The 14,164-nt window shown below is 39.2% G+C and overlaps 1 protein-coding gene across 4 annotated transcripts in view; it reads right to left on the bottom strand.

Annotated features, from left to right (window-relative positions):
- FBN1 (fibrillin 1) overlaps nt 1–14,164 on the bottom strand; it is a 158,960-nt gene that overhangs the window by 94,274 nt on the left and 50,522 nt on the right. For all 4 annotated transcript variants that reach the window (XM_075431333.1, XM_075431334.1, XM_075431335.1 and 1 more), the window contains exons 6-8: nt 10,903–11,100; nt 7,489–7,614; nt 2,853–2,978 (exon numbers count right to left, since the gene is read on the bottom strand). In XM_075431333.1, coding sequence (XP_075287448.1) covers nt 2,853–2,978; nt 7,489–7,614; nt 10,903–11,100 — 450 coding nt within the window. The remainder of the gene's footprint in view (nt 1–2,852; nt 2,979–7,488; nt 7,615–10,902; nt 11,101–14,164) is intronic.

The raw sequence follows: 14,164 nt of genomic DNA on the forward strand, positions 1-14,164 counted from the left end.
AGAAACAGTATCTCATTTATCCAGGGCATGGTGGATTCATCTGTCTAGTAACAGTGCTTTCCAGAGTTTACTAGCTGTTCTAGTGCATATAAAAAAAGCAGGGAAGTTTCTTATTATTTTGAGGAAATTGATATATAGTGATATGCTGAGAGAGTCTGAGATGGTTCTGCCTTTTATTAGCTGGAACCCTGAACACGGATATTACTGGCAGTACAGCTAAGAGAGTCAGTTGGCCTTTTCTTCCAAGCTTTAGTTAGTTCACTTGTATTATCATACAATGGAAATCTGAAATGGAGAAAAAAAAAATCTATTCAATTCCATTACTGCTCCTCCATTTCCTCTGGGTACCCAACTAAACTGCCAAATACATGCACTCCTTAATCTACTGTTTTAAAAATCAAATAAAGCTCTGATTTAAACTGTTCCCCGCTGCATCTGTTATAATTTTGGTCTTCATATAGAGCAGAGACATATTCAGATTCTTGGTGTGATGGTGGGGTGGAAGTCCTCTAATAAAGCCTTTCATCATCCTCTGTAATTCATCCTTCTCAGGTTTGGTCAGTACCAAGTTTTGAAACATTTAAAAGCAGTAACCGGCAGAAGTGGAAAAAGGATCTACACAGGATCTGTGCAAGGACGCAACGTGCCTTAAAAAGGTAAACACAAAGCAAACTACTTTGCCTACCTACAGGTGTAAGAGCTTATCCAAAAGCCACATCATTTTCAGAAAAAGACAGTAAGTTCGTGAGAAAAATGCCAAATCTTTCCACATGCCTAATCAGAAATTATTCTATTTTTCTTTCTTTGCCACTTTAATTTTCTGTTCCAAATGGTATAACATACAAGGTGTAAGAACAGCAGGAGACAACTTTTTTACTGTTTCAGCTTTCCATATTTTAGTATTTTTCACTAAAAAAAGATAGTATTTTGAAAAGGCAAAAATCACCATGCAAATAACTTTCATGAAAAATGTGCCCTTAAAAAAAAAAAGGAAGAAAAAAAAGAAAAAGTCATCGAAATGTAACACTGACCAAACAAATTTATGCCAGCTGCAAATATGGGCTATCAGCTTTCTTCATAGCACTCTCCGTGTACTTGGGCTGAGATGTCCTGCTCTTGTTTCTGCTTTCCAGCTCTAGAAGATATTATCTTTGCTTTGTCTATTCTCATTTTTAAGGTCTGTAATAACGGAACTCACGGTTCTTCCTTTGGATGTTTGGCTCCAATGCTGCCCAGTTTGAGTCCCATAAGGGATCCATTTCTCAGAAGCACTTCCTCATCTCTAACAGAATAGACATGTTCAGCTAACACTTTTCACTTCAGACAGGCATGTTGTAATTAAATCAAGATCACGTTTCGCCCAGCTCGAATACAGATTTGGGCTCTGTCCTGGTTAATATGGCAAGCATGCAGTCTGCATACTAGACACAAATCCAAAATATCTGCAGATAATTAATACTGCTTCCCATTTAGCATGTTTTGCCTTGGACACAAAGCCAAAACTTTAATGATGGCTCATAGTCTGGCATATTACTTAACACAGCCTGTCATCATTTACATATCGAATTCTTTAGCTGAACTATTTCAGCTTACAAATACAGTGGGTAAAAAAGGCTGGAAAACTGCATGAATACAACCTGGGTGTAAATGTTGGGCAGTCCTGACCAAGCAATTACTATAATAAGTAACAAGCAAATGGAAGTTGTGCATCTTTAGAAACTTTTTGTTACAGAAAGGTGAATCTCCTTCATAAATTTCAAGTAAAAGCAGCAATCAATGATTTAACAATCCACAGTCATTTAGGAGCTATTAATCTGAAGCAATAAAAGCAATTCCCACTAGCATTTTAACTGTACAGTATGGATCCAATCTACCAAAATGCTGTTCTTCGTAATGGAAACAATATAGTTCATTTCTCACAATCTGTGGAAACGGAATGGCACCATTCAAAATGAATCATAACCCAAGCTACTTCAGAACTCTTGGGGAAGTTAATATCATTATGTACTTTCATCTGTGAAGTTTCTTTTTTTTTTTTTTTTTTTTTTCATTTTTTTCCAAATAATTTTCTGCCAAAGGTACTAAACACAGGGCGCTCTCTTGAACCCCTGTGCTGGCACTGTGAACGAGCCTCTAAATAAACAAGCCAAAACTGATGAAATAAACCTTTCGTTTAATTCTCAAATGACAGCAATTGCTCAGAATTCAGCACTGTCAGTGAAAAAAGAACTTACTGTGTAAAAACAAGGAAAAAAAAAATAAATTAATTGAATACTTGACCTGCCTTGGAGCAGGCTGTATGCTTTCCAGAAGCAATAAGTGCTAACACTACTCTCTGCAGGCTTTGGCACTGCAGTGCCAGTCATTTAATTCACCCAGCCCCCTGGTTCCTGGTCTGACCTTTGAAAGACAGGTTCTGCTCTGCCACAGTGAAAGCCTGAAAGAAGAGCACTGCCAAATCATCAACGTCAAGGTGATTACCTTCTTTCTCAGGTATATTTGCTTTTCTAAATGACTGCTGAATACAACACGGACAAGACAAACACGAGAGCAAGAATATCAAGGAGATGTGTTAAACAAGTTCTGCCTATTTTAGGAAAACAAATACGGGATAACAGCAAAACTGTAATAAGAACATGAAAGGGAAGGTCACAACGAAGAGGGAAAGAAAACACATCCTGCAAATGGAAAACTCATTTCAGAACATATATACAGGCACATGACGTACTTCTACATAAAAGCAGGATTTCAAGGCCATGAGTTGAAGTATTTTTCTGGTACATTGTATGCACCGTAGATATTCATGAATGTTCATGACACTGCTGTCTTCTTATTTACAGGATTCTACTCACCTATGCACTTTAAGCCATCAGGAGCTGTATAAAACCCTGGGGGACACTTGCAAAAGTAACTGCTGACTGTGTTTGAACACTCTCCTCCATCACAGATTCCAGGAACGGTGCTGCATTCATCAATATCTTCAAGGCAAAAATAGTAGCAGAGGCAGGTTAGATAAATTAGTTCTGGCATGAGAACGGGTATTTTATAACTAGTATTAATGCTCAAATTCAGTGTGGTCCAAGACCCCTCCTAACTTATGTACTAGGGGCATAATCAGCAGTTTTGAATCAGGATCTTTTGTTCGACATCTTCTAAACAGAAGTGAAACAGAACCTAAGAAAATACTGTATCTGTAAATTGCAATAAGCCAGAGAGTTTGTTATACTGCTTAATAATGGTGGATGAAAATACTGAACTGCAGAGGGGATTTACTAACTGAAGTAAACCATAACCTCCCAGGTTGAACTGTGCACACTAGAATGAAGAAAACTGTCATGGGGCCTGAAATGACCATGGCGATCAGGAGCTTAACCATTATGCCTCATGGTATCTCCAGCAGCACAGCGTCTCCTGGCACCACACTGAGGCAACTGTTCAATATTGACTCAAAGGGAAGCGTAGCACCTACTGAATTGCCTATCCTTCTTACTGCATTTGGGGTTTTCTTGGAAATTCCCCATACAAAAGCACTGAGTGGTAGGCACTGTTTAACTAATGCAGTCTGACAGGATTACAGCTCAAAGCAGGATGATTGCAGGCAACAAAAATTGCCTTTCCTGGCTTTCTCCACTAAGTGAACGTTCTGAAGTTTCAACAGATTTCTAGACAGAAACTGAAATATCTACTGCAGAAGTCAGACAATGTCCATAATTTCCCTCACATTTTGACATCGATTTTAAAATAAAAGTCTATATTGTGATTTTCTTCACCAACAAATCTGACTCCATATACTAAATCATCATGATAGATTCAGTGCGGAAAAATTTTCAAAGTCTGCAGAAAAAAACCTAACAAATAACTCCTTCTACCTGATCCTAGCTGCATACATGAACAGAGGGAACTTGCAGGGTTTCTTCCACAGCTAGGAGTTTATGTTATCTACAGTCATGTGAATAACAAGGTACGCCAGCCCCAATTACTCCTTAATTACCGTCAGCAGCCTGCCTGTGATGTGTAGTTACTTCCCCCCTGGTTTCCAGCGACTCCCTAACAATACAGCTGAATCTACTTAGCACTGCTCTCATCTTCTAGGAACCTGGAGTCCAGCTGAGCTTAAAAACAGCTCAATTTTTTCCATGGTACCTACAAGAAGAATCAGCAGAGCAGAGCAGAGCAGAGCGGGAGGTTATTCTCTAGAGTGGTGAATGACAACTGCCTGTCACAGCCATCTACAATCACCCAGTTGTTCTCTCAACAGGCAGAATCCAGCCAGAAGTAATGGCATCACAGGCCTCTATCCAACCTCTCCTCCAGAGATCTACAAACAGATAGACACATGGCTGCAATAATGATTTCACCAACCACAAAAATCTCTCAGATGAAATACTGCAACACCACCCAACACGCCAAGGCAAGGAGTGAATAATATCGTAGTCATTCAAAATGATTGGAAGAATTTAAATGTAACGCCTAAATCGGAATTTGGCCTCAACAGATGGGGGAACACCCAAAGTCCCACACGACCGTTAATGAGCATTTGAGCAAGTAGAAAGGATCTCTGTTCTCCTGTGAACGGTAATACAGAAATTCAGTAATACAAAAATTATCAATTCCTCTTCCCCTAGGTAAAGCACTGGATGCTCTAACACCTTCGTGGCTCCTTGCTTCTGCAGGAACAGAGTGGGACTGGAGTGGCACACAGATAACCAGACCTTGCAGAGCAACCCATCCTAAGCTGTGCAGTGCCTTGGGCCCCCTGAGCACACATTCCTCCCCAGCATCTTGCTAGCTGTTGTGACGATGTGGGTCGCATTCCTCGCTTGGGTGTGTGAGAGGGGTGTGACTTTTTGTTCAGTGCTACTTCGAGGGTGTTGCCAAAGCCTCAAGTCCGAGTGCCCTGGGAGTACTGCTACGAGACTTTTGGCTTCTGCTCCAGGATTATACTCCACAGGAGTCCCAAAAGTCTCAGTGACAAAATATGTGGAAATTGAATTTTGGTCTGAATAGAGCCTTTAATTAACATAGAAAAATGCAGTCGTAAATGGATCAGATTCAAGCATTTTCTGACTCAAATTCACCAAAGTTTATCTTCAAGTCAGTGTTGCCACTGTTTATATAGAGTCTGAACTTTTTAAAAGCAAAATCATCACTCTTTATTTTAGGGTTGAGCCTAACCCAAACATTATTTCACTATTTATATTAGGGTTGACATTCATATAAGCAACATTGTCATTGTTAAGTACGCGAGTTTTACAAAGGTAAGTCTACTCAATCTACTCACGAACATCAATGTCACTCCAGCAAAAATTACTTCCCCCAATCACCACAAAAAATATTTACCTCAGCATTAATGCAGCTGGAAGAGGAATGGTGATATGAAGCAGAGAAATAATGTATACTTAAAATAAGTTTTCCACCAGCCATGCTAACAAAGAGAACTTGGGCCAACACACCTCATTTCCCATCTTGTTGCACTGTCTCACTGTACCTGATGATTTCTATCATGATCTTACTTTAATGAAGACACACTGAAAAAACAGTACTTCAGCAGGTAGCTCCCAGTTCTACTAAATCAGTGACCAAGGATATATTACAGCTGCCAGAAGTCCTACTTGCTAGATAGGCAGTTAAACCAAGCACATGATGAGATGTTAATTATTATGTACTAGAATTAACTACAGTAAACTACTATAAGGCAAATACCTTTTCTGATATAGGAGATTTCAACTTAAAACTCAAAGGGATAATTTAAAAAAAGCAGAATGGATATTCTGTTGTTACATGACTATGCTATTAACTGTTGAATCACTACCCTATTTCATGGCGCTGGTATAAGGGTGCTGCTTATAATTCTTTGAAATGTATTAATACCCACACAGCTTTAACTAAAATTGTTTGCTACGTGCAATATGAAGATGTACTGAAGGTAAGCCTCTGTCTGCTGAGGTTCAAAAATTTACAGGTACAGAACTGAAGAAAGGAAACTTCATCCTATCTTTGCAGCCAAGGGATCACTCCAAAGGGATCTCACAAGATGGAGCAGGAAATTTGTGGCAGGATTTGGGAACAAACCAAGCTATCCCAGGTTCTTGGGTCCAGTTCCTCAACTATTACCACATGCAGGCTCTGAAGGGTGGTGGTTTGGGTTTTTTGTTCTTTGTTTGGTTTTTGTTTGTTTTCTTTTTTCACATGATTCAGCAATTGAAAAATACCATAGCAATGTTGATACAGTGCAGCCTATGCAAGCCTACAGTTCTCAGTTTTTCAAGTACTAATGCTCAATAATGCACATGTTCAGTCTTTCCTATTCACCACGTTCTTGGTACTTCATCTACAGAAGGAAACACTTGCAATGTTGTTCTACCCTAAAGCTGGGTTACTTTCTGCCAAAACCACTGGTGGTCAATATGAAAACCATACTGTGTACAAACTCTTCTGAAATTGCTTTCCCTAACCTGCAATTAAATTATAAAGTTTTGCTTGAAATAGCGATTTTTCTTTTGAAAAAATAAGTCATAATTCTTCAAAAATGCCTAAAAAATTTTGATTGCTTCCTTAAAGGCACCTGATGCAAGAAAGGATGGTGCATGTACACCTTACACTCAGTCACAAACCTTTACGATATTGAAAGTTGGCACTCCAAAATCACTAACCACTCATGAAACTTCTCTGCTCAAATTAACTTAATTTTTCCTCTAACAACTGAAAGGAGAATCAGTTGTAAGAATTTAAAAATTATCTGGACTTCACAATAAAGAGAATTAATCAAAATTGTGCAGTTGACACATATTAGTATTAGGTTCCTACATATCCAAAATTCTCTTAAAAAAAAGGAGACATCTAAGCCTGACTACTGTATTACAGAGAGAAAAAATACTATCAAATCACAGTTAAAAAGCAGCAAGATTCCATAATCATGCACTGCAAATTTCCACACTAATATCTAGCACCCGTTGTACTTCCGAAATAGGATGACCAATAAGGAAAGGTATAATGTTTGTCCTTCCTTCAAATCTGCAAGTGTAAGGATGAGTTTAGAGCGTAGCCCTGCAGTCTTCACTCAGCAGTGTCGAACTGCCATTAAGGTTAAACACAGTTTACCCGAGTAGGTGGAAATGTGTTGAACCTTCCAGTCTATACACTTTTTGGTTAAAAGATCCACAGAGACATGTCCCTCAGGCATTTCTAAAGCAATGTATCAGTTTAAAAATATTTTTAGTTTTAATGTATAATCTGTTTCAGATGGACCTTTAAGTCTGTAAAATGTTACGTGAATAAAAGGCTGAAAAAAGCTGCAGGGCCAATACTTAAGATTCTCCAGTTTTGAAGGAGAAAGCACCGTTATTCATATTTGTTGTGAAGAATGCTACATGCATATTCAAGGCAAAAAAGACTGGAAAGTTTGTTACAAACTTCTAAACAAAGTTGGCCCCAGAAATAAGAGTTTCCCCCCATTTACTTTCAGCAGAAAGTTCTAAAAGTTCTTACCGTCGCACTTTTGTGTCACTTCATTAAACTTGTGTCCAGCTGGGCATTTGCACTCAAAAGATCCAACAGTATTAATGCAATTTCCCCCCTGACAGATCCCAGGGATGGCTTGGCATTCATCCACATCTATCATATAAAAAAGGAAAAAACACCCACTTTTAATTCATTTCTCAAGAACAGCCATAATAATTTGTCTACACAAAAATTTAAAGTAAATATGCCTAAATCCATTCTTCACCCATCATAATATTATGATACTTGCTTGCAAAGACAGACAATAATTTTGTAATTACTCTATGCAAAGTATGATTAAGTACAGTACTCTAAATATTTTCTGCAAGAAATCACATGGTTATTATTGTTACAGACATTAAACATCTAACTGCTATCACTTTGTTCTTCCAAAACATCTGGGGAACGGTGTGCAGAGAACACAGCCTGCCAAAACCCAGGTTCTTCTAAAGTATCTGAAAGCTGGGCACCCAAATTCACTTGCCCCTCTGAAAATCTTGGCAACTCTGTACAGCGCGTAGCCCCCCAATGCAGAGATGCAGGAGCCACAGCGGAGCAGTGTGCATGGAGCAGGCCTCATGGAGAGGCTGGGGAACTGCATAGTCATTATTGATGGAAATTATTAACTCGTCACTCCAGTAAGATCAGCACTGATGACCTTAAGTTGTGGTTAGGATTTGACTCCAGGAGTTTCATAGCCATAATTAATGTCTCAGAAGGAATTATTAATGACCTGCTTAGACGTTCATCAATTTGGAAGTTTTTTTCCTGTTTATTTCTCTCTCTTTGCTTCTAATTTTTTCACTCAAGAATATGAAACAACAAAGATGACATCACAGGCTAGGTAGGAAGCTCAATACAAACATTTCCAAGAGGCCCCAGTTTTTGGCCTTACAGCTATTTCAGCACAACAACATGTGTGTCATCACTTAGATGCAAAAGTGTTGCTACGGCTTAGCAGCAGCTAGAGAAGAGAGACTGAGGAGGAGGAGTGGCATCGCAACAGCAGACAGCAGAGGTCTGGCTCACAGTCCCCAGGGGCTGCCCTGCATCTGCTGCTCCCTGTCCTTTGAGAACAGACCACTTGCCACTCTCCAACCCAAATGCCTGTGCTTCCCCCACCTCCCCAAGGAGTACCAGCTGCTGCTGGTAAAACCTGATTTCTGGAATTCTCGGGCTTCACACTAGGGTCAGTTTCAACACAGGGACACAAGCTGAAGGAGATGACGCCTTCAAATCTCCCTTTATAAATCCCAGAGCGCCAGCTGTAATGTGTCTTGTAGTTTGAAAAAGTATTATGTCTGTACAAAGGGCCAAGAGGCAATTTCCCTGGGAGCCACAAGTAGGAAGTTTCAGGAATGCCAAGGGGCACATCTGCACCACATCGCAGAGCATTATGTAAAGATCTCCAGGCTGACTGAGCCAGGTCAGGGGTGCAGCAGTGGAGCCAGAGCAGCGCTGTGCCTGAGCTAACCGCTGTGCTGGGAGGCACAGAGAACTAGCACAGCCTCAGCACCCTCAACACAGCCACACTGCTGCTGGGACTCCAGCTACAGCAATACGCCGTGCTTTAATAACAGCAATCATGCCATGGCACTGTACTGACTTTAAAAAAAAAAAATAGAAGTCATGCTCCTGAGTCACGACGTCTGTTTCAAAATCCCACCTTTTGGCATTTGTTTTCCTCCTCTGTATCTCTAAAAACCTCAGCTGTGATATTAATTTAACTTTCGGCCAGACAGACAAAGTCAAACTGTGGGCAGCAATATTCTATTTACTTTTCAAAATAAACCCACCCTCCCCTCTGATTTATTTTTTCTGACTTTTCCACAGAATAATAGTGGTTCTTTTTTCTCTTCAGAGAACCTGGATTTTATTTAATCTGCTTTCCTTTATTTAGATTGAATATGGATGTGAAATCCCTGAAATGTCCTCAGTCTGAATGGATGTTATCTGATTTCAAAAGGACTGGATTTAGTACAATTGCATGAAAAATAAAGCTAATATGTGGTTCCATAGCAGATCTGTTGAAATTATGAACACATTACAAGAGAAGGGAAAACTGGAAAGTACAAGTCAAACACACAGGGCCAAAACTGTGTTGGCACCACATACGGATTAGCATAAATGTAGCTGCATGCTAAGAAATGCACAGCAAGCAGAAGTAGCCTTATTCCAAAGTGCACAAACCCATTCAAGGGGTCACTGCAGCTTTTCAGTGACACAAACAAGAGGGATATAACTAGGTGTGGCACAACTTCAGGGGTGTGGGCCACATATTTATGCACATAAGATTTCAGAAGTGTCCAGAACATCAATTCGCAGATTTCTGCACAGTTTAGTTCTGACCTTTACAGTGAGAGGGGGCAACAGAAAGGCTGAGGTCAAAATACATGCACATTATGCAGCACACACAAACATGCCCATCTTGAAGTTCAACATGTCTGTTCGCAGGCATCAATCAGGACTTGGCCTGTGACAGAAGATACTACATTTTTCAATGCAATGGAATGCCTTGAAGTGCTTCATAGGAATTTCATGCTTAAATAAAATTAATTTATATAAATAAAGATTTATAATCTTTACCTCCCTGTTTTCAAAAATATTGTAACTTATTAGAAAATGTTAGACAGATTGAAATAAACTAGCCCCAAAGATACAGTCCTGGGAATTTATAATCCACATCGGTTTAATACATAGCTGCCCCTGTTAACTTTCTCCTGTTTCCTGCCAGACATCCAGACAATAAAAGAATTTATACAGCTGGAAGTATTAGAATAAAAGCCAAAAGCAGTGTAAGGACTTTCTATGGTAAGGCATGCTCAGAAAGAAGTAAGCAACATCTGGGTGGATTTTACGATTTGAAACAAATGCAAATGCATCTCCAAAATTGTATAAAATATATAATAGGGCATTTCAAATGGCACGACATGCGCTTTTCTCCAGGTCGAAGCAGTGTAGCTCTAGAGATAAGACACCCAAGATGAATCCAAAGTCAACAAATTTTAGCTAAAAAATCCCACACTGGATAAATGGAATAGTATTGCCACAGATTGATTTTTGCATGTTCTGAGTGCTTTTTGAAACAGAATAAACTCCTCCACAGAATCATCAAGTGGTACACTCAGAAAAACACCATTATAGAACCAAGGGAAAGGGCTGCTGGCAGTGAGAAATTCATTAAGACGCTGGCTGCTCTCACATGACCTAAGTTACTAATGTACTCACTTGAACATCAGGCACTCACTGAATCATGAAGTAATGCATCTGACAACGTTTTTCCATCCTTCACACATATAGCTGAGAATGGCTTAGGACAGGTTACGCACAACAATGTAACTCAATTAACATTAATCCAGTAACAATTTCAGCAGCTTTTGGGAAGCTTTGCTGCTAACTTACCTTGACAGGCCCCAGTTCGCATGTTTTGAATGAAGCCTCGGCGGCAGGGATGTGGCTGGGCAGGACACATTTCACAGGGGTGGCCCCATGCTCTCCCGACTGTCGCACAGCAAAGAGTTTTTGTGCAGACTATTCCACTGAGCTGTCCCTGGCACATCTGGTTGGTTATCAAAGCGAAGCAAGGGCCGGTCCTGTAATCTGCACCAAAGACAGGAAACCTCATCACCATCACAATAAACACACACAATAAAACTCATAATAGAGCAAAACAACAGCACATTTAGGCAAGTCTTCTGCAGATAAATTGCCCACCAGCCCAACAATTTTACTTAGCAAGTGTCCTGCAGAGGATTTTTCTCAAGTTTTCTTCTCATTCAAATCCACTGAAAATAAACAGCTCTATAAATACATTGTGACTATTTTACCAGGGGTATTATATTATTAAGATTCTACAGGTCCCCTTTGCTGCTTGGTTTAATCACTAGTCATACTCTTTGGGAGGTCTTTTCCTCAGTTTGTTTTAAATATTCAGTGCATTAATTAAAATAATACTGATAAAAGACTTGGAATATGTTTATTTCCACAAGTGTTGTTCTCAAATGAGTCTCAAGGGAAGAGAATACAGACTGCAGAAGTTTTTTGAGGACAGTTTTCACTGCTATTTGGGCATACGTTGCACCACATATGTGGGTAAGCTTTGCCTACAGCTGAATGGAGAGCATGTGCAACACATCTGCTTTGATTTGTTTATGGTAGGACAGGCCACTTAGCCAACAACAGACAGAATTAAACTAAGATGTTAATAAAATACTAGTAGGCTTTATTTTGTTCCATTCTCCAAGGGCAACAACCAAACAGTGGCACTGCCAATGCCTGCCGTCTCCTGGACATCCGGGGTGCGCACTCCACTTCTTCACAAGTGACTCTAAAACGTTTTTCTGCTGTGGCACACCAGGACAGAGCCAGCCATCCTGTAAGCACAGCCAGCAAATGATGACCCTGATGTTTGTCTGTACTGAAATAGTTACCAGGTGCCTCAGCCAAGGTCACTAAGTAATCCACACTGCCTAATAGTTATGACATTATAAATTCCTCCAATTTTCGTGCCACTTCCAAACTTTGTTAACAATAATGTGCCCACTAAACCGTTGATAAATAGTGTTAAATAGGGCAGATGTAAGAACGGATGCCTTTCCCATCTGCCCCATCTCCCCTCACCATGTGCACCTTGACATGTCTCATTTAACTAATCTTCATTCCAGTCCAGGGATGGTATGTCCATATGCTAGAATCCAGCTGATTAATCTAGACACTCTTTGATATAATAAATAAAATGGCTTACAGAAGTCCTGTAAGCTATACAATAGTGCTATATTGCTACTATTATCTTCATCAGTTAAACATGATCTTCTCAGAAAGATATCAAGTTGGTTTGAAAGACCTATTTCTGACAAACTTGTACTAAACAACACTAAATAGCATTTACTCTTCATTAACTATGTATTACATCCTATAATTGCTATTCTATCATTTGTCTGTTTAACAGACCTAAAATCACCCAGATCATCTCCTTTCCTTTTAAAATACTGGAACAATAACAACTTTCTTCCAGCCTCTGCAAATCTACCCTGTATTTCCAGATTTATGGGGAATCAACCTGCATGACATGACAACCCTTCAGCGAGCTCTTTTCAGTCTCCCTGGTGCTGGTTAGCTGGACCAGCTGTACAAAAACAAGTAAATGCAAGTATTGCTATTTAATGTCATCCTTAAACGCTATCAGACTGCAAATATAAAATTTCTGTCCTACCCACTTGAAACAGTACAGCTGCATTTACTGAACACTTCTCCCTCCTCTTCCCTAGCAATTCTGTGAGCCTCATCATGAAATGGGTCAGAATCTCTGATAACATCTCTCTTACTCTTGGTTTCATCGTATTTACTGTTTTTTTGCTTGGAATTTCTCATTGTGTCCCTTCACTTCCAGTATTAATTTTCTACACTACAGCTTCTGTCAAAAGTTCTTTTCCCATTATTAAGCATTTTTGTAACTGCTTTCATTTTCCTAGTTAGACAGGCTTGTTCCACTTCTGTCAAAACTTACATTGCCTTCTTTCTCATTTCTCATTGCAGAAATGCAGCCTTGGAAGCATGTCGTACAAAACCAAATTTTACCAGCTTTATCTTATTCCTTCAGCACACAAATGAATGCATAATATTCATGATTGATTATACCTATCAATTAAAAAAATTTAGTTCCAAGATCAATTCTTCACCCTTGAACAAAATTAAGCCCAAGAGAGCTATCTACTTTACTATATGCAAAACTTCCAATATTAAAACTCCTAATATTAGAACAATAGATGACAATTTCTTTAGAAACACCATAGTTTTGCATCGGCAACAGAAATCTCCAGTGTACCTCCTGAGAATGAAATCCCTCATTGTAGATTGTCCCTATGCCATTTATATATAGACCATTTAGAAAGGAGTCATTTTGTTCTCTGTCGCAGCGGGAAGCACGCATCAGACAGTAGTGAATAACCCATCTTGTATTTTATGGTAGAATATGAATGGATTAGCGTTTACAATTGTTTGGTTTCAAGCCATAAATGACTTAGCAGTGGCCAAGAAGACTTAGAAATATGGTGAACCCAAAGAATTTAACTTTATCTTTCCACAAGGTTTCAGTAACAAGAAGTAGGTCAAATACGCATTCAAAATCACGCAAATCTAGCTCCTATTTGCTATTATCCAAGTTCACAGCACTTTAGTATGGAGAATTATAGACTCTATTGTCCTCTAATCCTTTGCCTTGATAAAATTTATTCTTAACGCTCAGTTTTCTGCTGAGTACAGCTTTCTTTCTATTCTCTCAAATACTTTCTTTCACCTTTTCACAAGTAAGATTTTCTTTCGCATTCTTCGTGGAAAATTCTAAAGGTCAGAAAACGCATATTTGAATGTACACACTGACCTACAGCCACAGAGAAATCCACACTTCAGGTTATTTTTTTTTAATACAGAGGCTTAATAAAAAGAGCACAAATATTAAAGCATTAATAGTGAGTTTAAGATTTTTTGACACATTACAAGATAAAGGCCTACAAGAATGAAAAGGAAATGGGATTCCACTAACACGATGGCAAAACAAAAAGAGAATGGTATTGGATGTAGAGATTTCCTTGAGTTATACCATTTTCCTTGAAAGTGTTTGGTTTTATGAATGATGCTGATTTCAGAAGATGCAGTAAACCCCAGG

Source organism: Opisthocomus hoazin, chromosome 10 (genome assembly GCF_030867145.1).
Source record: "Opisthocomus hoazin isolate bOpiHoa1 chromosome 10, bOpiHoa1.hap1, whole genome shotgun sequence".
In the NCBI taxonomy this organism is placed as follows: Eukaryota; Metazoa; Chordata; class Aves; order Opisthocomiformes; family Opisthocomidae; genus Opisthocomus; species Opisthocomus hoazin.